We start from the raw sequence: 27818 nt of genomic DNA, 5'->3' as shown, positions 1-27818 counted from the left end.
ATCCATAGAACCTCTCTGCAATGCATTTTAGTGCCAAGCCTTATTCCAGGTTTAATCTTACCTTTTCTATCTTTATTTTTATTTCATCCAAATTTTTGAAATAGTTTAAAAAATTACTTAGGTGATATAAAAGACAACATTCTTTTGTATTATCGAAAATGTGAAAAATAAACGAAAAAATGACTCACAGTCCTACCACCTAGAGAGGGCTCTTTTAAAAATTAGGTCTTTGATTTGTTTGCTACATGGCTGCATCAGATTATTGAAACCAGAAAAGACAAGGCTGGCGATCTTTTTCCCCGAAGACTTCTTACAGAATGGCAGAAATTATGTACAGGGTTCATCAAAGTCTGGAAGAATCTGGTCTTCAAGTTAAGCACGTCCCGAATCCTGATTTTTGCCAGCACACTCAGATTGGATCTATCTTTTAGAGGAAGATATACATGAACTGAGCTCATTTAAAGTCTACATTTAAATAATAAGAACCACCTGTTGATTACGTATATCAATTTTGTTTATTCAACAAATATTTACTGGGCACCTACTATGTGCCAAACACTATGTTAAGTACTTTGCATGCACTGTTTAGTTTAATCCTGTTGATCCTACAAAACAGGTATTATTATTCTCATTTTACAGCTGACATCACATGGCTGGCAGGTGGCAGATCTAGGAATTTGATTTGTATTTATCTAATTCCAAAGCCCATGTCCTTAGCCAGTAAACTTAATTTCCAGTAAGAACTGCTTTCCTAACTCCTGAATACTTAAAGGCTTTAAATTAGTATGTTCTTTCCCCCAGTAATACAGTTTATTACTTTATAATGATAAGTTCCCATCTCATGGACTAGACTAGTTTTATGATCATCATATTTTCTCCCTTTAGGCATAATTACATAGGAAACAGTCATAATCAGAAGTTTGATGACCATGGAATCAGAACAGAGGAGTTAGATAAGTAAAATGTCAGTCATGTGTTTACTGGCATCAAGCTTTGATAGGGATGATTATGGCTATGTTGCTGTTTTTAGGTGCCGTCGAGTCGATTCTGACTCATAGTGACCCTACGCACTACAGACTGAAACACTGCCCGATCCTTACAATCGTTGTTATGCTTGAGCCCATTGTTGCAGCCACTGTGTCAGTCCATCTTGTTGAGGGTCTTCCTCTTTTCCGCTGGCCCTGTACTTTACCAAGCATGATGTCCTTCTCCAGAGACTGATCCATCCTGACAACATGTCCAAAGTATATAAGATGCAGTCTCGCCGTCCTTGCTTCTAGAGAGTATTCTGGTTGTACTTCCAAGACAGATTTGTTCATTCTTTTGACAGTCCATGGTGTATTCAATATTCTTCTCCAACACCACAATTCAAAGGCGTCAGTCCTTCTTTGGTCTTATTTTTTGTGCACCTTTCACATGCATATGATGCGATCGAAAATACCATGGCTTGGATCAGGTGCACTTTAGTCTTCAAGGTTACATTTTTGCTTTTCAACACTTTAAAGAGGTCCTTTGCAGCAGATTTGCCCAATGCAATGCATCTTTTGATTTCTTGACTGCTGCTTCCATGGGTGCTGATTGTGGATCCAAATATAATGAAATCCTTGACAACTTCAATCTTTTCTCCGTTTGTCATGGTATGGCTTATTGGTCCAGTTGTGAGGATTTTTGTTTTCTTTATCTTGAGGTGTAATCCATGCTGAAGGCTGTAGTCTTTGATCTTCATCAGTAAGTGCTTCAGGTCCTCTTCACTTTCAGCAAGTAAGGTTCTGTGATCTGCATAACGCAGGTTGTTAATGAGTCTTCCTCCAGTTCTGATGCCCTGTTCTTCATATTGTCCAGCTTCTTGGATTATTGCTGAGCATTACAGAATGAACAGGTATGGTGAAAGGATACAGCCCTGACGCACACCTTTCCTGACTTTAAACCACTCAGTATGCCCTTGTTCTTGCCGGACAACTGCCTCTTGATCCATGTACAGGTTCCTCACGAGCACAATTAAGCGTTCTGGAATTCCCATTCTTTGCAGCGTTATCCATAATTTGTTATGGTCCACACAGTTGAATGTCTTTGCATAGTCAATAAAACACAGGTAAACATCCTTCTGGTATTCTCTGCCTTCAGCCAGGATCCATCTGACATCAGCAATGATATCCCTGATTCTACATCGTCTTCTGAATCCGGCCTGAATTTCTGGCAGTTCCCTGTTGATATTCCGGTGCAACCGCTTTTGAATGATCTTCAGCAAAATTTTGCTTGCGTGTGATATTAGTGATAGTGTTCGATAATTTCTGCATTTGGTTGGATCACCTTTCTTGGGAATAAGCATAAATATGGATCTCTTCCAGTCAGTTGGCCAGGTAGTTGCCTTCCAGATTTCTTGGCATAGATAAGTGAGCACTTCCAGCACTGCATCTGTTTGTTGAAACATCTCAATTGATATTCCATCAGTTCCTGGAACCTTGTTCTTCGCCAGTGCCTTCAGTGCAGCTTGGACTTCTTCCTTCAGTATCATTGATTCCTGAGCACATGCTACCTCTTGAAATGGCTGACCATCGACTGATTCTTTTTGGTATAGTGACTCTGTTTATTCCTTCTATCTTCTTTTGATGCTTCCTGCATCGTTTAATATTTTCCCCATAGAACCCTTCACTGTTGCAACTCGAGGATGGAATTTTTTCTTCAGTTCCTTCAGCTTGAGAAACACTGAGCGTGTTCTTCCCTTTTGGTTTTCCATCTCCAGGTCTTCACACATGTCATTATAACACTTTGTTTTCTAGAGCTGCCCTTTGAAATCTGCTGTTCAGTGCTTTTACTTCATCATTTCTTCCTTTTGCTTTATAGGAACAGAGTATCTTAAGTTCATTGACTACAACCCATACATCTCCATATAAGGTGTGTCCTTACCCTTTGGGTCAGTGTCTTGGTTATGTAGTGCTGCTATAACAGAGATACCACAAATGGATGGCTTCAACTTTATTCTCTCACAGTGTAGTAGGCTAGAAGTCCAAATTCAGGGTGCCAGTTCAAGGGGAAGGCTTTCTCTGTTGCCTCTGGAGGAAGGTCCTTGTCATCAGTCTTCCCTTGGACTAGGAGCTTCTCAGCTTAGGGACTTTGAGTCCAAAGGACTTGCACTCCAGGCTATACTTTCTTGGTGGTATGAGGTCCACCTGTCTCTCTGCTCGCTTCTCTATTTTATATCTTACAAGAGACTGGCTTAAAACACAATCTAATCTTGTAGATTGAATCCTGCCTCACTAACATAACTGCCGCTAATCCCACCTCATTATCATAGAGATAGGATTGACAACCAAATATGTTTCTATACATTTCCTGCCACCTTCAACATGAGAGAAGCCTATATCTTTGCTAGCCTCACTTTAGCAGCCACTGCCTGATCTGATTCTAGTAAGTTCAGATCTCAGCGCTATGCTCAACCTTTATGTTAGCTGTATAAAAATCAGATACTTAGATATTGAAGAAAATGTGGAAGAAGTATTATCCAGTGGTTAAAATTGTAGGCTCTGGCATCAGACTACCTGAGTTTGAATTCCTACTGTGCCACTTAACTACCTTGTAACCTCCAATTGCTGAACATTCCAGTTATCGTTTTAAAACCTCACTCACTTCTTTTTACTTTAACTTAATCTTGAATTGCTTTTATTTTTGTAAATAAATTGAAATACTTTCTGGAACAAGCAAGGCATAAATAAAAAGGGGGAACTGACTTTTGTATATTTATTTTACACCTGGTCACCTTCTTGAACTTTTTTTTAAGTTTCTCATAGTTTTGGAGTGAGAGACAATAGTCAATGAAAACAGACTTTGGCATAAGTGGGACAGATCTGGATTCAATTTCTGGCTTTGCCACTTATGTCTCTGACTTTGAGCAAGTCACTTGGGTTCTCTGAACCAGTTTTCTTATGTATTATTTTTCTCGTTTGAGTATTTTGAGAATTAAATTCAATAGTGCATGATACTGTGCATTTGATACAGTGAGTCCTGTATGCATATTACACATGAACATGTTGCCGTCAAGTTGATTCCGACTCATAGAAATCCTATAGGACAGCATAGAACTGCCCCCATAGGGCTTCCAAGGAGCAGCTAGTGGATTTGAACTGCTGACCTTTTGGTTAGCTGCTGAGTTCTTAACCACTGCACCACCAGAGCTCCATATATGTATTAGTTGCTATAATTATCATTGGATTAATTAGCTTGAATGTTTTAATTGTACAAACTTACTGTCTACATTTAATAATAATTATGTCTCTTTTCCAGAATTATTTTTGGCATATGTCTTAATATACTGATGTGCACTTCTAGAACATTAATTGATAATAATATTTATTTTAGGTATTCTTATTTTATTCCCAATTTTAATGTGTCTTTTTTTTAGATTTCACCCATAAGTGAGGTGTTAAACATTGTTATAAGGTGGTTTTTTTTAAATCACATACATTAGATTGGCTTATATACTTTTTAATGTAATAAATGTTTGATATTTTAAATATGGTAAATGAACTAAATTTTTTTCTTTTTTATGTTTTCTTGAAGGTTTGAAATATCTCACCTACTAAATCATTTGAGCCTTTTCTGAAGTTATTTCTTTGGAAACATTTTATTTTCTCATTTAATGATAGGCTTAGAAAAATAGAATTCTCCAGGTGAAATTTTAAATTTATTTGCTAAGGGTTTAAGTGTGGTATTAACAGTTTTAAAAATTTCTATATCTTAGCCCTTCTCTCTTAAATTTTTTCTTTTCTCTTTTTATTATTGGTTAAATTGCCAGAAAGTTGACAATTTTAATATATCTTATTTTTTCTCTAAAGAGCCAGGGTTTTTTTTGTTTTTAATTTGACTGCTTTTCTCTTTTTCATTCATTATTTTTAATAGCTTTATTGAGATATAATTTACAAATACCAAAAAATTTAAAAGGTACAGTTTAATGGTATTTAGTATATATTCTCAGTTGTAGAACCATCTGATTCATTAATTTTTATGTAACAGCCTTATTGAAATAAGATTTACGTACTATACAATTCACCCATATAAGTTATACATACAATTTGATGGATTTTGGTGTATTCATAGTCATGCAGCCATCATCACTACAGTCAATTTTAGAACATTTTCATCCCCTCAAAAAGAAACCCCCGTACCCTTATTTATTATTCCTACCTCCATGCTCTGCCCTCTCCCCACCTCTAGCCCTAGGTGACCACTAATCTACTTTCTATTATTCTGTATTTGCTTATTCTGAATGTTTCGTACAGGTGGAATCATATAATATGTGGTCATTTGAGATTGGCATCTTTCACTTAGCATAATGTTTCCAAGGCTTATCCATGTTATATCATGTGTCAGTACTTCATTCATTTTTATGTCTGAAAAATACCCCATTGTATGGATATACTGCATTTTGCTTACCCGTGCAGTAGTTGATAGACATCTAGGTTTCTTTCATCTTTTGGCTATTATGAGTAATGCTGCTATGATCATTTATGTACAAGTTTTCATGTGGACATATGTTTTCATTACACACAGGAGGAGAATTCGGGAGTCAATATATTATTTTTTACAGTTTGTTTGAATCAGGATCCAAATAAGTTCCTTTATCTGTCTCTCCCTGCCTCTGGTTCTCATTCCCATTCTCACTCCTCTTTGTCTTTCCCTGGCAATTTATTTGTTGAAATGTGATTCATTAATTTTTTATTTTTCCCTTATTATTCTTAATACTTTCCTTGAGGTTGTAATTTTTTTGTTGTAGTTCGTTTTCTTACTTGTTGGGTTGGTAGTTTATTTTTATTCATTTTGAAATAATGAAATAATTTCTGACTATGCATTTACCCCTGACTATAGCCGTGGCTACATCCAATAGATTTTGTTGAAAGTTTTTGCTCATAAAATGGTGTTGGATTTTGGCAAATGTCTTTTGTGCATCTATTGAGATGATTATGTAGTTTTTGTTCTTTATTCTGCTACTATGGTGTATTAATTGACTTTTGTATGTTAAACCAGCCTTGCACTCCTGGGATAAATCCCACTTGGTCATGGTGTATAATCCATTTTATATGCTGCAGGATTCTGTGTGCTAGTATTTTGTGGTGGGTGGGTAGTATTTGGTTGGGCATTTTTACATCTATATTCATATTTTCTTGTGATGTCTGTGTAGTGTTGATATCAGACTAATACTAGCCTCATAGAATGAGTTGAGGGATGTTCTTCCTCTTCCACTTTTTGGAAGAGGTTGTGAAGGATTAGTAGGCATAAGAGATTAGTAACTGTATGATTGATTTCATTTACATAAAAGTAAAAATGAGGCAAAACCAATCTATGGTACTAGATATTAGGATAAAGTTATCTTTAGGGAGAAAGGAGGGGGTAGCATTTAGGAGAGGGCATGAAGTGGGCTTCTAGGTACCTGTAATATCCTGCTTCTTGACCTATGTGGTGTTGACACATGGTGTTCACTTCCTGATAATTTATTTACATTGATCACTGTTTCCCATGTTATACTTCAGTAAAAAACAGTGGCATACCAAGAATGAGGCAGTAAGAGTGGTTTGCCCTAGGTACAACTAATAAGAGGTGGACTGTCTGTAATGAATTTCAAAACAGTAATAAAACTTATTAAAAGTTTAAAAAAAATCTCTTTTTTTCGTCTTGGCACTTAAAGGTTTCATCTTTAATATCTGTTTGGATTTTAACTTATGAGAAGGATTTTATTATTATTTTTTTATGTATCCCTGGAAACAGCATAATGGAAAGCAATTTATATTCAACAAATTTGCGATACTTTTATATTGCTTGCTTTGTACTATGGGGTGTCTCTATGCTGTCAGTGAGATTTCATTGAATAACCTTTAGTGAGTTGTATTGGACTGATGGCTGGGTATAATTTACATTGACAAATGGGAAGCTAATTTTCAATGTAGAGTACAGGTTGATCTTGTAGTTAATTTAATTAATGGTCTCACATGTTTCTGGAGGCAACTATAAACTGCCCTCTAGTGATTCCAGGAGGATAAAGAAGCAGAGGTTGGGATTTGGGGAGCAGCTGCATAATACGGGAGCAGAACAGTCCCACATGCTGTTGATTTCTCTTCTGGGTGATCATGTGCTGAATGGTTAAGGCCAATGAGTTAAGTGAATGCAATTAAGAAAATGTTGCAAGTGACCTCCATTCCCTTCGTTGCATGTTTCCAGCCAGGATGCATCTTGTTCGGACTAATATTATGAATTCTCTTCATCCAGTGGCAGGAACCAATCTGATTAACTGACATTGGGAGACGTGAAAAACTGAGGTTTTCTAGTTCAAACCTTTCTGAGCATTTTTTCTTTCTGAGCAGGTTTCCTCAGTTTTCACATGATCTCTGTTTACAGAGGCATTTCTACTCTTTGATGGGAGAAGGCAGGTTGAATGCAGGGCTGAAGGGACTAGGTGAATAAATTTAATTTAGAGGTAAAATTATTAGGAAGTTCACTTAAGTTCGTTGTTTCAAGGATAAAAATGGAAACTACCCATGGTGGAAGATAAATCACTGCAGTTACACTACCTGTCATGATCCATGTGCCCTTCTAAATTTTCTCTCAGTTACGTATGCCAAGGAGTTACGTAACACTGGAAGTATATGGTGCATTAGTTGATAGACATCTCCAACTTAGCTTCATTAATTGCACAGATGATATTTGATCTCCATCTTTTTGACTCCAGTGTCTTGTTTTTCATTTGGTTTTAGAACCCGGGGGGATGGATCACAAAGGAATGATGAATTATCACCCCCAAAACTCCAGTAGTTCTATTTATTATAGACAGTACTCAGAGGGAATGACAAAGGAGTGGTTAATATCACCCCCCAAAACTCCAATAATTTTATTACAAACAGGTAGTAGTTTGCTTTTGTTTTTTAACCCACTTTAAGTCAGCCTTTTACATGGGAGTATAAACCATTTACACTTATAGTTACAACTGATGTTTTTGACTGTTATTCCGTCAGTTCGATATATGCTTCAGATGCCATGTAACGCACTTCAGGTCATTTTGGTCAAACACAGGTGTAATTGGTAGCAAGCTTGTCCTGCTAATTAAGTCTTCAAGGACATCTACTTGAATAATATTTTACAGATGCTGCTCCAGCATTCAAAGAAGGGAAGCAGGCACCACAACCAAAAGCAGCTTCTGGATCTGTGGCAGAAACCTTTAGAATTGTCAAGGAGACTGTCAGTGATGACGTTGTTAAAGCTACTCAAGCGGTCTATCAGTTTGATCTCTCAGGTAAGGATTATGGGTGGTAATCTGGGGCTTTTATGAAACAAAACAGGATATTTCCTTTGGAAGAAAATCAGCTTCCAGTAGTAATCCCCTGGATAGCTGGCTGAATCCGGGAAATTTACCCTAGAAAGTAGACATTCAAGAATAGAAAATATTTATTTGTACTTTTAAGTTAAGATCAGTGCATATGGATACATGTAAAATAAAATTTCATTCCATATACTTCTAGTGTTACGTAACTCCTTGGCATACGTAACTGAGAGAAAATTTAGAAGGACACATGGATCATGACAGGTAGTGTAACTGCAGTGATTTATCTTCCACCATGGGTAGTTTCCATTTTTATCCTTGAGATTACTCAGTACAGTCTGAATGTGGTCAGCTCTTTGAAACCTCTCTTAATAGTTTTCTTCCCAAAATAAGATTAACACATGTTAATGATAGGTTAAGAACTAACTACCTCAGTTAGTCGTATCATGTGCAGACCTTTAATTTACCAGGTCTTTTATCCTTTCATCCCTCTGGTTTTATCTTAATCCATCAGTGACTTCCTGTTTTTGCTTCTTTTTTTATGGTGCTTAGAATCCATGGTCCATTGCTTTAATCCTTCTCTTGCTTGTCTCCTAAACTTCCCAAACTGTTTATGCTTATGTCATCATCTGTCAAAACCCTAGTCCTGATGAATCAAACTATCTGGTTGCCCCACAGTTGGATCAGGCTGCTAAATCCTGCTGAAGGAAAACAAGTATCTTTCTTCTCCCTTTCAGAACCAAACTTATTTTCGTGTGTAACTCACTCTCTCCAACACACACTGCTCTGGTATTTTTCTCCATTCCATTGAATTTGCTCTCACCAATGTCCTCAGTGACTTCCATGTCACCAGTGGACATTTGTCACCTCTACCTTGTGGTCACTTTGCAGCATTCGACACTGTTAACCACTCTTTCCTTCTGGAAATGCTCTTCATCAGTAGTCTTCTCTCAGTAAAAAACACAACAATGTTTACCCAGTTTCACAGGCCACATACTAGCAAATCATTCTAATGCACCCTCCCCTACCTTTTCCTATGCTTATTCAATCAGGTACCTAGTCTTGTGGTTCTACTTCAAAATTATCTCTCATATATGTTTACTTTTCTCCATCTCCCCACCACAATCCTGATCAAGGCATGTGTCCTTAAGCTCCTGGACTACTACACCACTGTCCTGGGTAGCCTTCTGCATCCTCTTGATGCCTCTCCAGTATATTTTTTCCACAGCAGGTAGGGTGTGATGTGTTTAAAATACGAACTTTATTAGGGCATACTCCTCATGTGGCAGATCTCTTAGGATGAAGCCAATAAGCTTACTGTGCTCTGGGCCTTGACTGCCTCACTAGTTCACCTGATGGCACCATCCACACCTTTTTTTTTTACATTCCAGCCCTACTATACTATCTTTAGTTCCTGAAACATGCTGCACCCTTGATTCTGGTTTTTTGCATATCTCATTCCCATTGCCTGAAATATTTTCCCACTGCTCTGTTCGTCTAGCTAATTCTTACTTTTTAAATCTCAGCATCACTGGCGCTTTCTTGACCCTGTATTAATACACTCCCACATCCTCCTCCTCCTTTTCTTTTGTAAGCAGAACCATGTTTTTCTTGTTTATTGCAGAGTCTTTGGATCCTAGGATAGTGCGTAGCACATAATAAATACTTAATAAATATTTGCCGAATTTGATTGATAGAAGCGTGAGAATTTTAACTTGGGAAACAGTATTATGTAAGATTATTACAATTATTGAGTTTAAGAAGAACAGGCCTTCTTTGACATTTATTTCTATGTATTTATCTTTTGTGTAGGTGAAGATGGTGGAACATGGTTTCTTGACCTTAAAAGCAAGGGTGGGAATGTTGGACATGGAGAACCTCCTGACCGGGCAGATGTGGTGATGACTATGTCTGCTGAAGATTTTGTAAAAATGTTTTCTGGTGAGTTTTCAATTTTATCAGTTTACTTATTTAAAGAAAATTTAGTTCTGACCTTTTGCATTATCCCTTTGCAAATAATCAAGGCTCATTAATGAAGCAGGAGAATCTTAGCGGTCCTTGATGTTGAAGAGCATGCAGTCTTGGGAGGGTTGTTCTGACTTGACTTTATTGCCCCTTCTATTTATCCACAAACAGGGAATAGATGTCACATTTTCCACTTCACATTACTGAGAAGCCAATAAGAAAATGTTGGGAACAGAGAGATAATTTAAAAGTACTCGTAGTTGGGCCTCATTTTCCTAACTGGACTAACAGATCATATTTCTAAAGAGACCTTCATCAATAGAGGTACTGAACTGAGCTGCAGCTCCTTTACTGAGATTATGGTCCAGTGGCTTCACTAGGGTTAGTGTCACTAATTGCCACAGTATTATAGCTAAAACACCAGAAAATTTGACAAAATCGGTGACTATAAAAACGCTGGCAGCAGCGAAACAACAGCGCAGCCTTATAATGCATGCAGATGAAACCACTTGATTCGAAGCATCATTTCAAGTGGGTGATAATGACAGCTGTAACTGGGGCTCTTTAGAATGTTCAGAAAGTCAATTAGCATAGAGTTTTAGCCTTTACAGGTATACTGAGACCTGTAAGCTGGGCTTATGAAAAATTTTTTATCGTTTATGTACAGAGATATTTTATATAAAAAATAATGAATTCCTGCTGAAATATTGCACAGAAATTTTACAGACAGCCATTTGGTGTCACCTCTTCTGTCAGCGTCACCTGGTGTGGCCCATACCTTCCTCATCCCCCTAATGATGTCATTCGTCAGTCTTGTCAGCTGCTGTAATAGGAGACAGATACTAGCCCTCTACCCAGGGCTTTGAACCAGTTCATTCTGGTTTGAACCCCTGCAGAGAATTTGCATTTGTAACAAGTTCCCAGATGATGCTAATGCTACAGGTTAGGGGTAATTTCTGAGAACTACTAGTAGAGCAATGGTACTCAAAATTTATTGTACATAAGAATCACCCAGGCATCTTGTTAAGATGCAGATTCTGAATCGGTATATCTGGGATGATAGTTATTGTAATTATTACCATACTTACTCAATCTGTATGCTGAGCAAATAATCCGAGAACCTGGACTATATGAAGAAGAATGTGGCATCAGGATTGGAAGAAGACTCATTAACAGCGTGCATTATTTAGATGACAACCTTGCTTGCTGAAAGTGAAGAGGACTTGAAACACTTATTGATGAAGATCAAAGACCAGGGCTTTCAGTATGAATTACACCTCAACATAAAAAAAACAAAAATCCTCACAACTGGACCAATAAGCAACATCATGATAAATGGAGAAAAGATTGACATCAAGAATTTCATTTTACTTGGATCCATAATCAACACCCATGGAAGCAGCAGTCAAGAAATCAAATGAAGCATGGTGTTGGGCAAATCTGCTGCAAAAGTCCTCCTTAAAGTGTTAAAAAGCAAAGATGTCACCTTGAAGACTAAGGTGCACCTGACCCAAAACATGGTGTTTTCAATCACCTCATATGCATGTGAAAGCTGGACGATGAATAAAGAAGCCCAAAGAAGAATTGACACCTTTGAATTGTGATGATGGTGAAGAATATTGAATATATATACTTACCATGGACTGTCAAAAGAATGAACAAATCTGCCTTGGAAGAAGTACAACCAGAATGCTCTTTAGAAGTAAAGATGGTGAGACTACATTTCAAATACTTTGGACATGTTATCAGGAGGGATCAGTCCCTGGAGAAGGACATCATGCTTGGTAAAAGGTCAATGAAAAAGAGGAAGACCCTTAGCGAGATAGCTGCAACAATGAGCTCAAGCATAACAATGATTGTGAGGATGGCGCAGGACCAGGCAGTGTTTCCTTCTGTTGTACACAGGGTCTCTGAGTCGGAACCAAGTCACTGGCACCTAACAACAACAGTGCAAATTCTCAGCAGGTTTTTGAACCTGAACAAACTGGTTTGAATCCCTGCCTCTACCAAGACCCAGGCACACTGCCCTCAAGTAGATCCTGGCTCATAGGAACTCCGTAGGGTTTCCAAAGCTGTACATCTCTGCGGAAGCAGACTGCTGCATCTTTCTCCCGTGGAGTCACTGGAGGTTTCAAACTGCTGATCTTTCAGTTAGCAATTGATAACTTTAACCACTGTGCCACCATGCACACTATGGCCCAGTGACCCTGATTTCTGTGGAATTCCTAAACCAGAGAGCCTTTCACATGATTCTCTATCCTGCCCAGAGATCTCTAGTTGTGCCAGAAAAAAATTTTAAGGGTATTTTCTCCTCTTAGAATACTACTCAAATAGTAAGTTAATTAATACATGTATTTATCAGAAGCAGCACTGACTAAACATTATAACATTTTAATATGAAGATCTGCCTTAAAATGAATTATAAATGTTATTCCATCTTCTACGATTACCACTGAGAATTTGGTATTATCCTTATTTTTAATCTTTCACATCCACCCTTCCCCTTTCTGAAAGTTTTTGGAATTAGCATCATCCCATTCACTGTAGTGTTGTGAAATTTTATGATACTACAAGCTGGTCTTTTACTTTCATTTCCCTGGGTATTTGGTAGACCCCTTGGAAATGTTCTTATATCATTTTTTTTAATACTTCTCTCTCTCTCTCTCAATTTTCTCCATTCTTACTTTCTAGGGGGAAAAAAATTGATCCTCCGATTTAATCATTTTTTTCTCCGACTGCCCATCTCGGTAATTTTTCTACTTTCTAGGAGACTTCTTCACCTTCTTGCTACCACTCTATTGCATTTTCATATTACCTATCAAAATTTAAATTCCCAAGAGCTCAGCTTTGTTTTGATTCTTTCTTCTTCTCCTCTTACTTCCCACTTCCTCCTCATTCTACTCCCACCCCGTCCTTCAGCTGCCTCTTTCTCCTCTTCTCTCCCCTTTTCATCCTCTCCCCCCACCCCCTTATTCCTCCCTTACCCCTTTCTCCAGAATCCTGTTTTTTTATTCATGGCTGCAATATCTTCTCATCTCTGAGGACATGAGTTATGGGATTTTTTATTGGTTCTTAATTTACTTACTTTTACTTTTCTTACTCTCCTGCAATCTCTCTTTCCTCCAAGTTCCTTTTATCTGTTTGCTTTTGTCTGCATTTGATTTCAATTCATCTTTATGGGCAAATTACTATGAAGCAGATCGGAAACTCTGTGCTTGAGTGGGGCTTGTGGACTCGTGGGCTTCACTATAGACTGACAGCGTGGAACCAGTTTTTTAGCTGAACTACACAAATGTCAGTGTTAGTAAGTCTTTGGGGGGCTGTTCTGTTCCTTTAGAGAACAAAGATTTTCCAGTATCTTCCGTGTAAATTAGTTATTCTTTAATCTATGATTTGTAAGTTTTTGTGTTTTAGTATCCTATTTTCTTGAAGTAGTGTATAGTTCAATTTATTCATTAAAATGAACGAGTTGGACTTGATCTGTAGCCAGCCTGTACTGCTTTGCTACAACTCCTATTTTGAATAATGTAAAGGTGTTAAGTATCTCCATATATTATACATATATGTATGTACTTGTATATATATAAATGTGTATAATGTATATAATATATTTATACCAAGAAACCTGAGAGCTGGGACTCGATAGCACTGCCTTGTTTTTCTGGGTCTCGCGAGTTTTCCTCCTTTGACAAGGTGCACTCTTACCACTTTTCTATTGCTCGTATTAATGGAAAATATTTGAGTTTTCCTCCTCTGTCAGGTTTCCGCCTTACACGGGTGGTTCACCTTTCACAGGTTTTACTGTATAATTTATAAAATAAATTAGCCCACACATTCTTTCTACGAAGAGCACAGTGAAAGTTTACTAGTATACCAAGCATGTATTTTGCTTCCTAAGGGGTATGACCTGTATATAAATTGTCATGGTATAAGACAGAAACCATAAATTAGAGTTAGACAGGCCTGGCTTTGAATTGCAGAGCTGCTGTATACAAGTCTTGTGACTGTGGGCAAGTCTCAAAATCCTCGCTGAGCCTCAACTTCCGCATTCATTCCACTGCATGACAGACATTGTACTAGCACAGGAAATGAGAGTAGCAAATACAAAGTCCTCTACCTCTGTGGAGCCTACGTTAGTTATATACTGCGTTATTATTAGGAACAATTCTATTTTAGGGCATATATTTTATACCCTGGCATTTCTCTGGTTAAAATAATGCTTATACATGCTTTTGTGTCACACACGATGCTAAGACCATTTTTTGAATGTTGTGTACATTTGAACTGTCTTTTTTTAAATTTAAACTTGAAGTGTTAAAAGCTTAATGAACTATAATAGATTGGAAAATTAATGAAAATAGTATTTGTTTATCACAATTCATTGGAGGACTATGTATCCTTTAGTGTACTGTGACTACATATATAAATGTTGTATCTTCATCTTATTGGTGTAATCCTTGGTTGATTGTTTTTTTTACATTATCTCTTATAGGATATTGTAGTCTAGGTATCGGGATTCCCAAGATACTGATATGAAATGCTGTAACAGAAATTTCTGTGCTTCCAAGATTTATAGAACTCAAGGAAATTATTTTTATGATGCGTGTTCTTGAAGCAGTACATCCCTAAGGGTGCTAATTGATGCTTCTCTCTCTCTCTCTCTCGTTTTCTCATTTTAGGGAAACTAAAACCAACAATGGCATTCATGTCAGGAAAATTGAAGATTAAAGGTAACATGGCCCTAGCAATCAAATTGGAGAAAGTAATGACTCAGATGAATGCGAAACTGTGAAGGAAAGGGAAAAAAAGTGTCGACCGCTAAGCTCAACAAGTAAAAAGCTCAGCTGCTTAAAATCTAATCGCTTGTTTTCTTCCCGATTGTATAATGAGATGTGCGTGTTTGTCTTGGAAAAAAAATGGAATTTCTATATTTGTAAGACTTGAAATTGTAATTAAAACAGCTAGCTAATGATATGTTTAGGCAAATATTAATATAATTCAAATAACTGCAGTATGCATTCTATTTAAAAGTATAAAAAAATGACCTAAAATAATTTTTCTCTTCAGAAGCATGCACTTGATCAATGTTTTGAAATGAGAACATTAGAATAGATGGTTAAAAAAAAAAAAAAGCTAAACTTAAACAACTTCACCTTTCATTTTAATCAGTTAAAAATATTTACCCAGTGTAATTCTTGTACTTCTCATCTTTCACTCTCCAAGATTAGTATGCTATTAAGCGATTTAGCTAATTTTGACATTTCTGAGAATTATGATGTTAGGAGCATTTAATCTGTATTTTACAGATAAGGAAACTGAGGGTCAGAAATGGGAAGGGACAAGGCCAAGACCAAAATTAACAAGCCCTTAGCCAACAAAAGGAGCCCTAGTGATGCAACGGTTAAGCACTCAGCTGCTAACCAAAACGGTGGTGGTTCGAACTGACCCAGCAGCTATGTGGGAGAAAGACCTAGCAATCTGTTTCCATAAAGATTATATCCTACTCTGTGTGGCTATGAGTCAAAATCGGCTCAATGGCACCTAACAAGAACAACAGCCAACAAAAGTCCCTGGGTGGCACAAATGGTTAAGTGCTCAACTACTAGCTGAAAGATTGGCAGTTCAAACCCACCCAGGGAAGCTTCAGAAGACAGGCCTGGCTATCTGCCCTAGGTAGCAGGGGTTCAATCCAGTTCATTCCAGTTTGAACTCCTGCTGAGAGTTTGCTTTTCCACCCCAAATATACTGAATCAGAATCTACATTTTAACAAGATCCCCAGGTGATTCCTATGTCTAATAAATTTTGAGAGCCACTGCTCTAATTGGTCCCTAACCAGCAGCATTAGCATTGCCTGGAAACTTGATAGAAATGCAAATTCTCCACAGAGGTTACAACCAGAAGGAAGTCCTGCTGTGGGGCTGTTCTGTTCTACACATAGGGGGTCGCCATGAATTGGAATTGACTCAATGGCAACTAACAACAGCCAACAAAAATCTCCCAATACATTGACCTTGGTTGGAATTTGAAGCTCTCATACCTCACCCCAGTTTCCATAAAGCCCAGCTGGGTTGACTTTGGAGGTGGCAGCCTGTAAACTCCCTTGGCAGCTCAAGCTCATTTCTAGCCACGTGAGGGTCTGGATCAGATATTGCCAGGAGACTTTTTCTCCCGAAGTTTTCGGAAAATTTCTTTCTTTTCTCTGCATTCTCCAAATGGTCTCAAAACTTGAGGAAAAATTTTTTTTTAATGTGAGGCAGGAATTCCGGGTTCTGTTCACTAAAATGTGAAGTTGCTACCTAAAAAGCTTTCAGATATTGGAAAAAATTATTTCCATAGGATCGTAGTTTTCACATCAGTAACTGAAGGAGTTGGATGAGGTCATCTGCGGCACCTTCATGCTCATCATCACTAAGAAATACTGAGCTGTCTGTCAGAAATGAAGCATGTGTTTGATGGAGCAGTGAAGTTAATGTGGCCATAGCCTACATTCCTGAACCTACAAGCCTGAAGCCTTCTCTCTTGCTACACCCCCCAGTTAACTTGATGAATCCACCTGTGTTTCCTTCCTTTTTTTGGACCTTGTCTATTAATTCCATTGAAGTTGTAGATCCTCCCAGCAGTTTTTGAATGACCATTTTATGTGTTACCCAGTAGCTGATTGAGTCTTGTTCTGAAATGGAGTGGTATGGAAGGAAATCAAGCCATTGGGCTTTTTAATTACTGGGTAAAATTAATGAAACATACTTTTTAACATGGTTCATTGCTAGTAATCTATATATCAGCAAATCCCTTTAAATAGTGCTTTGATTTGTTTGTGGCCACCCTCTTTTTTTTTTTGGTGGTAATATATAAGGAACCTAAAATTTGCCATTTTAACCATTTTTAAGCATACAGTTCAGTGGCATTAATTACATTCACAATGATTTCTGTGGCCACCCTCTTCACTGCTTCAACAAATACCTGCTTTGTCATAGTTATCTAGTGGTGCTATAACAGAAATACCACAAGTGGATTACTTTAACAAACAGAAATTTATTCTTGCAAAGTAGGTGGCTAGAAATTCAGACGCCAGCTCCAGGGGAAGGCTTTCCTTCTATGTCGGTTCTGGGAAAAGGTCCTTGTCATCAGTCTTCCCCTGGTCTAGGAGCTTCTCAGAGCAGGAGCACTAGGTCCAAAGGACACGCTCCACTCCCAACAAGTCTTTCTTTGTGGCATGAGGTCCTTCTTCTCTCTGCTCAATTCTCTCTTGTATCTCAAAAGGAATTGACCTAACATACAACCTAATCCTGTAATTAAGTCCTGCCTCATTAACTGCTTCTAACCCTGCCTCATTGACATCATAGAGGTAGGATTTACAAAACATAGGAAAATCACATCAGATCACAAAATGGTGAACAACCACACAATACTGAGAATCATGGCCTAGCCAATGACATATATTTTGGGAGGACACAATTCAAACCATAACATTCTACTCTTTGGCCCCCAAAATTCATGTCTAGTGGTTAAAGTTGTGTGTCAACTTGGCTGGGCCATGATTTTCAGTGGTTTGATGGTTGAATGATGTTGTGATCACTTCCATGATGGGATTTGATATTATGTAATCACCTCCATGATGGAATCTGCTTTGAGTAGTCAGTCAGTTGAAAGAAAGTTTCCTTGGGCATGTGGCCTACATTGACTATAAATGGATATTCTGGGAAGACTTGTGGGCTTTTGCTCGCTTTGGATCCTGCAGCTGGCTCCTGTTCATCTGATCTCTGGTTCTTGGAACTTGAGCTAGCAGCTTACCTGCCGATCTTGGGATTCGTTGGTCTTCACAGCCTGTGAGCAAAAGCCCTGCTCTCCAACCTACTGATCTTGAGTTCGCCAGCCCCTGTGGCTACGTTAATCAAGAGAAGCCTCTATCCTGACCCATGGACTTGGGACATTCCAGCCTCTACAACTGCGTGAGCCATTTCCTTGATATAAATCTCTATATATATATTTATGGAAACCCTGGTGGCGTAGTGGTTAAGTGCTATGGCTGCTAACCAAAGGGTCAGCAGTTCAAATCTGCCAGGTGCTCCTTGGACATTCTGTGGGGCAGTTCTACTCTGTCCTATAGGGTTACTATGAGTTGGAATCAACTTGATGGCACTGGGTTTGGTTTGGTTTGGATATATATTTATATACTTTACTGGTTTTGCTTCTCTAGGGAACCCAGCATAAGACAATGTCCTTGCCACATGTAAAATACATTCACCCCATTGTATCATCCCAAAAGTCTTAATTCCAAGCCCAAAACCTCATCTTCTGCAAAATTCCTCTTCATCTGTGAAATCTAGAATACAGGTTATCTGCTTTGAAAGTACAATGGTGGAACAGGCACAAGGCAGACATTTTCACTACAAATGGGAGAAATTGGAGGGATAAAAGGGATGACAGGTACCAAGCTAGTGAGCAGAACATATTGCATTAGCTCTCAAGGCTTGAAAACAATCCTCTGTTCTCTGAGACCATTTAGGCAATGGCTGTGCCCACCAGGCTGTGTGTTGGCCACACTCTCCAGATTCTGCATGGAGGCTGCTCGATCCTGGGCTTCAGCTCCACCTTCCAGGCCCACTGGAATGGCAACTCTGCTCCCTTGCATTTGGGTGGCACCATTCTTATAGTTAATCTGAGTGGCGACACTATTCCCTCAGCCCTGGCAGGCACTGTTCTTCTGCCCCTTGGGCATGGCAGCTGTGCCCCCTCAACTTTGGGCAGTGGATCTGGCCCCATTCTGATGGCACTCATGAAAGGCAGCCCTCTACACTGGAACTGAGTTGGTGAAGATCTGACTCTTTGAAACCTAGAAGGCTGTGGCCCCACCATTTGAAACCCCAGAGGTTGTATCCCTACCCTTTGAGACTGAGGCACTCTATTTTCTGTGTTCCTTGTCCCTTAAGCTTCTGCTTCCTCTCTTGGCCCCTCAGGCCCTTGGGCCAGCCAGCATCTGCCCTGCTCAGGCAAATGTTCAAAGCTCTTTAGCTCTACTAGTAATTACCTGGAGGCAACCCACTCTGCCAGTAAACCTTGGCCAGAAGGCTCTCAGCTGTCTTGCTCCATGGGTTGGCAAGCCTAGCTCCACCAGTAAGTGCCCGAAGGCACCCCACTCTGCCAGGAAACCTGCACAAAGGCACTCAGCTACCCAATGCTGTCTCATGCCAGTCTCCTGGTTCTGCTGCTGTTTCTCTGCTGCTGCTTCATTTGCAAAATCTCCAGTGTTACAGCTTTTCTCACTTTCTTCTAAGTGCTCACCAGAATTGTCTTTGATGTCCATAATTCCACCAACAGTCTCTTCAAAGCAATCTAGGCTTTTACTATTAGGCACTTTAAAACTCTTCCAGTCTCTACCAACTCACAGTTTCAAAATCACTTTCATATTTAAGGTATTTTAACCTGACCCTACGAATGCCAGTAAATTTCCGTTAGTCCTTAAACTAGCCCAAGCCAGATTTGGCCTGCCACACATGTGCAGAAAGGCCAGCTGTGACCACTAATTGACTGCAACAGAGGACACAGTAACCGAAGGAGTGAATCAGAAGGAAAATTACCACCCGGACACTGTTCTGAAGCGAGAGTCCAACAATAACCATGTCGCCCCGTTTCCTGGCTGCTTTCTAGAATTTTCCCTCCCCAGTACACCTGCACAGCCGCCATCTTGCTGCCCAAATCACATATAAACTCTGTTTCCCCATAGCTTGGGGAGCCGGATCTAAGGAACTTCCTCCCAGTTTCTTGCTCTGCGCATTGCAATAAAGTTACTTTTTTTCTCAAAAACCAGTGTCCAGATAATTGGCAAGTCTGAGCACACCAGACAAAGACCCACCTTCCGGGGTTCAGTAATAGTATCTGTTAGAGCAGCACCCCAGCTTCCTGGTACCAAATTCTCAGTTTTCTAGTGCTGCTCTAACAGAAATACCACAAGTGGATGCCTTTAATAAACAGAAATGTATTCTAGGAGGTAGAAGTCCGAATTCAGGGTACCAGCTCCAGGGGAAGCCTTTCTCTCTCTGCCGTTTCTGGGAGAAGGTCCTTGTCATCAATCTTCCCCTGGTCTAGAAGCTTCTCAGATTACATTATGTTAAAGAGGATTAGGGTGGGATATAATCCCTTACCCAGCTCACAGACCTGGGGTTAGGCCTGCATCATGTTTTATCTTACAAGAAATAAAAGGAGAGAGAAGCAAGCAGAGAGATGAGGGACCTCATACCACCAAGAAAGAAGTGCCGGGAGCAGAGTATATCCTTTGGACCTGCGGCCCTTGTGCTGAGAAGCTTCTAGACCAGGGATGGTTGACAAAGAGCTTCCTACAGAATTGACAGAGAGACAAAGGCTTTCCCTGGAGCTGGTGCCCTGAATTCGGACTTCTAGCCTCCTAGACTGTGAGAGAATAAATTTCTGTTTGTTAAAGCCACCCACTTACACCAGATAACTAAGACACCCCTATACCTGTGCATGTAATCACATGTGGGAATAGGGTTTTCTTTGCTATGTCCATAATGGTGTGGGATGTGTCTTAAACCTAATGATTTTTGAAATATAAAAAGAGCAGATTAGACACAGAGAAAAGCAAGCACAAATGGGGGACAGATAGACATAACATGGAGATGTCAAAGTTACTCAAGAAAACCAGGGCTACAGACAGGAACCATTCCCGAATCCAACTCTTCAGACATGGATTGGACTGGACCATGGGTTGGAGAGGGATGCTGGTAAGGAGTGAGCTTCTTGGATCAGGTGGACACTTGAGACTATGTTGGCATCTCCTGCCTGGAGGGTAGATGAGAAGGTAGAGGGGGTTAGGACCTGGTGAAATGGACACGAAAAGAGAGAGTGGAGGGAGAGAGCGGGCTGTCTCATTAGGGGGAGAGTAATTGGGAGTATGTAGCAAGGTATATATAAGTTTTTTTTGTGAGAGACTGACTTGATTTGTAAACTTTCACTTAAAGCACAATAAAAATTATTAAAAAAAAAAAATCACCAAGCACCCACAAAAAAAAAAAATACCAGGGCTTAGAGAAGCTTAGACAAGGATTTTTTTCCCAGATGGACAGAGATAGCCTTCTTATAATTATGCTTATACTACTACTTGAATGGTCAGTATTAGATATTATCAATTAACTTCCTGTGTAGAAGCTATGCGTTATGGGTATATTTCTCATAGTTAATTCCTTTCCTGTTTTTTAAAGCAACTTTTTTTTATTCCTGGAGTAAATTGCTTTTTTTCATTCCCTGGTCTTCTGCTAAGTTTTCCCACACGCTTAAACACTTCTCAGTAGTGTCTCTCAATCCAATTTTCTAAATAGTCTTTTAGCAGATATTCTCTCTGTTCCATCACCGTCCCAACCTTCTTTATTTAGGGAATTTCCTTTGTTGTTCTCTTGTATCTCATGTGTCATAGCAGAATTTCTAGGAATGGCCCTTAAGATTCCACATTTTCTAATCCCCAGAACCTATAAATGTGATGAGCTATCACTCTCCTGAGTGTGTTAGATTATATAACACATATTAAATTGACCATAAAAGGCAAAATTATCCAGGTGGGCCTAATCTAATCACATGAGGTCTTAAAGCAGAGAACTTTCTCCAGGAAGCAGAAAAGAAAGGCAGAAGGAGAAAAATCAAAGCACAGGAAGGAAGCGCTATTGCTGGTTTGAATATGGAGAGGGTCATGTGACAAGGAATGCAAGTGGCCTGTAGGAGCAGAGAGCAACCCATGGCAGACATTCAAGAAGGAAATGAGTACCTCAGTGCTAATTGCACAGAGCTGACTTCTGCCAAAAACCTGAATGGACTTTACCCCTGGAGCTTCCAGATAAGAACCCAGTTTCACTGATGCCTTGATTCTGAACTTGTGAGATCCTGTGATGGTTAAGATTTTGTGTCAACTTGGCTGGGCCGTGATTCTCAGTGTTTTGGCAGTCATATAATGTTGTGATCACTTCCCTGTTGAGATTTGATACGCGATCACCCCCATGATGGAATCTGCTGTGAGTAGCCAATCAATTGAAAGGGAGTTTCCTTGGGCATGTGACTTGCATCTGAATATAAGTGGATGTTCTGGCTTTTGCCTGCTCTAGATCCTGCAGCTGGCTTCCGTTTGTCTGACATCCAGTGCTTGAGACTTGAGCTAGCAGCTTACCTGTGGTCTTGCCTGCCATTCTTAGAATTCGTTGATCTTCATAGCCTGTGAACAAGAGCCCTGCTCTCCAACCTGCCGATCTTGGGTTCTCCAGCTCCTGCAGCTATATCAATCAGGAGAAGCCTTGCAGTCTTGCCTGCCAATCTTGGGATTCTTCGATCTTCACAGCCTGTGAATAACAGCCCTGCTCTCCAACCTGCCGATCTAGGGTTCACCAGCCCCTGTGGCTATGTGAATCAGGAGAAGCCTCTATCCTGATCCACGAACTTGAGACATTCCAACCTCTACAACTGTGTGAGCCATTTGCTTGCTATAAATCTCTCTCTACATACATTTATATGTTTTATTCGTTTTGCTTCTCTAGAGAACCCAGCATAAGACAGACCCTGAGGTGAGAATCCAGCAAGTCACCTGAACTTCTGACCTATATAACTGTGAGATAATAGATGAATGTTTTTAAAATGCCATTTGTGGTAATTAATTATGCAGCACTAGAAAACTAATATATCATGTCTTCTTCTTCCTAGGCTTACTCCCTCGTTAGAGTACATTTTCCAGTAATTTCCTAAGAAAAAATCTGTGGGAGCTGTTTTGAGACACTGAATGCTTGAAAATGTCTTTAATTCTAATATCTAACTTGATTAATAGTTTGGATGTAGAATTTCCAAATTAGAAATAATTGTCTCAGATTTTTGAAAGCATGGCTATGTATCATTTAACTTTCACTATTGGTGTTAGGTTATTCGATGCCATTCTGACTCCTGGTCCTTTTGTATGTGGCTTGCTTTCTCTCTCCAGAAACTTTTAAAATCCTGTATCTGTAGTTTTTAGAAACGTTATGATGTGATTTAATACAGTTTGTTTCTTAAATCATTGTCCTAGATACTCAATGGGCCCCTTCAGTCAGGAAATGTCCTTCAGTATTTTATAGTATTTCTTTGACAAAATTTCCACTCCATTTTGATGGTTCTCTCTTTTTGGAACTATTATAAGTCAGATGCTACATTTCTTAGATTCTTTAATTTTCTTTACAAGATTTTTCACTTTATTTTCAGGCACTTCCATTAAATTTTCCATCGGTTTCGTATTTTAATTTCTTGTTTCTCTGGATCTTTAAGAACTTCATCCTGTTTATATTTCAAGGATGTAATATATTTTCTTATTTCACTGAGAATAGTTTTGAAGTTTTCTTTTGTTTCTGCATTTTCTTTGTTATGGTCTCTTTCTTCCATATTACAGGTTTTCTCTAAATATCTGGTGATCCCTGGCTGTCCATTTATATTTAATATTGAGGTATTAAAAATCAAATTGAATGTGTAAGTGCAAGGTTAGGCTGGTCTGGTGAGGCCATGTAAGATGGGTTCAGTGAAGATGAAGAACTAAGGGAGATTCCACTATAATGTGCATAAGAGTAATAATGGTGATTAAAAACTGACCTTTTTAGTATTTACGTGTGCCAAGCACTGATCTAAGCCCTTTACATTAATTAACTCATTTAATTCTCACGACATTCTTATGAAGTAGGCATTATTATTATTCCCATCTTACATATGAGGTAACTAAGGCAAAGAGGTTATGTTACTTGCCCTGAAAACACACATTTAGTCAGTATAGGAGCCAGGTTTGGCTGCAGAGCCCAGGCTTACAACCATTCTGTGTTTTGTAATTATTTTCTCTTGAGCCTGTCAGTTTTCTAGTGTCTTCTGATATCCTGTCTGGGGAGGATGCTGAACAGGGAAAAGAAGGAAATATCTCACTGTTTAAGATCTAGACTTTCACTTAATTTCCATCTTCAGAATGTGCTTCATGTTCCTGAGACCCGATTCTCTATGGTTCAAATTCTCCAGAAATAAAACCTCCAATCTTCTGCTAGAATAGATGGGGGATAGTCACCTTTCTGTGCCTGATGGGGTAGGGGATCTGGGCAGTGCTGCTTTGAATGAACTTCAGTCAGTCCTTCTGTTTCAGCTCTGTCCCATAACCCCTGGTTCAGAAATATCTGTTGCCTCCAGTTCATAAACCTTTTTAGAGTTCTGCAGCATTAATCAGCATACTTCTTGTTGGCTTTATCCTGTTGCAGGCATAGCTTTCACCTTTTTCTTGACTGTATAGAACAAAATTTCCCAAACTTTCTCATTTCTTGAACCCTTAAGAGCCTCAGTGATTTTTTTCACAGTGACCTTAGGCAAAAAGAGTTCAACCACTTCCATTTATTAAGTAGTTAGGCCAAACAACTTAGTATTTATGACCTAAAAACTTAGTAGCCATTCAAAATTTCTTTGATGAATTTTCATACCATGCCATCTTATAGGCTGCTGGCCAGCCAATAAATTGGCTTCCCATGAGTTAGCTGTTTATCTCTAGCCCAATCAGCTGAAGTCCCAAAGGAATAGGGCCACTGACACATAGGGACTGCTTTAGGCTATATTAATGGCATAGGTTGTAGGCACGTCAAACATTCTGAAGCTTAGATCATTGAATATAATTGACAGTGGGAGAAGTTCCTTTAAAGTGATTGGAATGCTTCATTCTGTATTCAAGGTATTGCCTTTTATATTCAGGGTATTTCCTTTCTTGATACAAAAGTACCTCTAGAATCTATAGAATCAGATGTTTCACCGGAAGTTTGTTTAGGGAATGTGGAATCAGAGCAAAGGGATGTGGATAGCTATGATGGCACATGCTTCCAGAATATGGTCAGGCTTTTGAAATCAACTTTGTCCTACAATAAAGATAATTTCTCTAATGGTTAGATTGGTAAGGTCTTCCAGATACATTCATTGGTTCTAACATAGCTGTGGATTTATTTTACACACTTGATAAAAGACTGCTCTTAAATGATACTGTACTTTGGCTACAATAAAGACTAATAGATAACCTGGAGAATATTCTGGCTCAGATTGCAGAACTAGCAGCTTGGGAGTTTCCACCATCTTCTCAAGCACTTCTTCACTTATACTAATACAATGAATATTGAATATTAACTGTAAGTGATGCAGACTGCTAACTCTACCTAACACCTGGCCAAGTATTTTGCTCTAGAATCTCTGCCTTCATACCAGGTAGTGAGTGCCGAGTGTCATCAATCTGATTTCCATGATACACATTCCTACTTAGTGGATATTTGCTCACAGAGTAGAAGCTCAAATCTTTCCACCCACACCTCAAAGGGAAGTACAGTTACCTATCAAGAAGAAAAGCATGTAGCTCTCTCTCTCAGGATTACTACAAACTCAAATATCTGCTCCTACTAACCTCTAACTCATTAGACTAGTTTAGGAAGGTGAGGATATTCATAAAGGTAGATTTCCTGGTTTCAAACTTCACCTGAATATAGAGATATGAAGAGTAGAAGATGTTGTTCCAGACATGGATTCAATAACATCTTTGGCTCATCCAATACCCTGTCTGTATTCCAAGGACTCAGGGGTGTGATCATTAAGGTTTTGTGTCAACTTGGCTGCACTATGATTCTCAGTGGTTTGGCAGTTATGATGTAGTTTGGCAGTCATATGATTGTGTGATCACTGTCATGATGAGATTTGATATAATATGATCGCCTCCATGATGGGATCTACTGTGAGTAGCCAATCAGTTGAAAGGGAGTTTCCCTAGGGGTATGGACTGCATCGAGTATAAGTGGACTTCCCGGCAAGGCTCGTGAACTTCTGCTGGCTCTGGATCCTGCAGCTGGCTCCTGTTCATCTGACTTCTGGTTCTTGGGACCTGAGGTGACAGCTTACCTGCCGTCTTGCTTGCCGATGTTATGATTTGTTGGTCTTCACAGCCTGTGAGCCAGAGCCCTGCTGTATGACTTGCTAATCTTGGGTTTGCTAGCCCTTGTGGCTATATGAATCAGGAGAAGTCTTCAGCCTGACCCATGGACTTGGGATGTTCCAGCCTCTACAACCATGTGGGTCATTCCCTTGTGGTGTAGTTGTAAGTGCTACAGCTGGTAACCAAAAAGTTACCAGTTCAAATCTACCACTTCCTCCTTGGAAACTCTATGGGGCAGCTCTACTCTGTCCTATAGGGTCACTATGAGTTGGAATCCACTCAACAGTAATGGGTTTCTCATATATATATATATATATATATACGTTATATATATATACGTTTTACTGGTTTTGTTCCTCTAGAGAACCCAGCCTAAGACAAGTGGCCAGAGTTAGAGGCTAGGCTTAAAATTATGCCATGACAATCTTAGTTTATTACCAGCCTAGCACTAAATCATTTATATAAAGGTAGGTGCATCTTGAAGAGCTTCCTGCATTAGCCACATTCTGTTGAAAATTAGTCTTCCTCCATGGTTTCTTAGGCCTTTGTATCAGCCCCAAGTATCAGCCTATATTCCCCTTATCTTCAACGCAATTTTAATTCAGGGGCTTGTTACTCTTTTTTGTCACTGGGCATTGGCCAGAGCCTCCCCACAGAGCCTTCTAATGTCAAATCTCAGGGAGAAGGCAGTTAGACATTGATAGCTTTTCTCTCAGTTCCCTGGGTTTCTTATGCAAATAGGTACTCAACCTGTCTAGAGCTCTATATACCAAGAAGGGAAGCCTTAATCAAGCCTTATAAAAGAAAAAGTTCTATGACCCCTTTCTACCTCAAATTATGGATGCCAATTTACTTGTTCTACATTTATACAACTTAGATGACCTCTTAAATGACCTGTGGTAGTACAAATTGGAGTGGCAATGTTTCACTACTTCCCCATTATTTATATCCACCTATGCCCCGAGAGCCAAAATATGACCTTGAGTATATCCCACCTGAATTTAGAGGCCATCTCAAGAATAGAGTTGACGCATTGAACACTAGTGACCGCAGACCAGATGAGCTGTGGAATGACATCAAGGACATCATCCATGAAGAAAGCAAGAGGTCACTGAAAAGACAGGAAAGAAAGAAAATACCAAGATGGATGTCAGGGGAGGCTCTGAAACTTGCTCTTGAGCGTTGAGCAGCTAAAGCAAAACGAAGAATTGAAGTAAACAGAAGATTTCAAAGGGCTTCTCGAGAAGACAATGTATTATAATGACATGTGCAAAGAGCTGGAGATGGAAAACCAAAAGGGAAGAACACGTTCGGCATTTCTCAAGCTGAAAGAACTGAAGAAAAAATTCAAACCTTGAGTTGCAATAGTGAAGGATTCCATGGAGAAAATATTAAACGATGCAGGAAGCATCAAAAGAAGATGGAAGGAATACACAGAGTCATTATACCAAAAAGAATTAGTCGATATTCAACCATTTCAAGAGATGGCATATGATCAGGAACCGATGGTACTGAAGGAAGAAGTCCAAGCTGCTCTGAAGGCATTGGAAAAAAACAAGGCTCCAGGAATTGATGGAATATCAATTGAGGTGTTTCAACAA

The 27818-nt window shown here is 39.2% G+C and overlaps 1 protein-coding gene across 2 annotated transcripts in view; it reads left to right on the top strand.

The window, feature by feature from the left end:
• The window catches only part of LOC100665495 (hydroxysteroid dehydrogenase-like protein 2), a 64553-nt gene extending 38051 nt beyond the window's left edge, over positions 1-26502 (top strand). For both annotated transcript variants that reach the window (XM_064291609.1, XM_010588018.3), the window contains exons 9-11: positions 8129-8278; positions 10118-10246; positions 14950-26502. In XM_064291609.1, coding sequence (XP_064147679.1) covers positions 8129-8278; positions 10118-10246; positions 14950-15062 — 392 coding nt within the window. In that variant the 3' untranslated portion in view covers positions 15063-26502. The remainder of the gene's footprint in view (positions 1-8128; positions 8279-10117; positions 10247-14949) is intronic.
• The last annotated feature ends 1316 nt before the right edge of the window (positions 26503-27818 follow it).

This window comes from Loxodonta africana, chromosome 9 (assembly GCF_030014295.1).
Source record: "Loxodonta africana isolate mLoxAfr1 chromosome 9, mLoxAfr1.hap2, whole genome shotgun sequence".
NCBI lineage: Eukaryota > Metazoa > Chordata > Mammalia > Proboscidea > Elephantidae > Loxodonta > Loxodonta africana.
The sequence above is the reverse complement of the archived record's forward strand: the minus strand, read 5'-3'. Positions and strand labels throughout refer to the sequence as shown.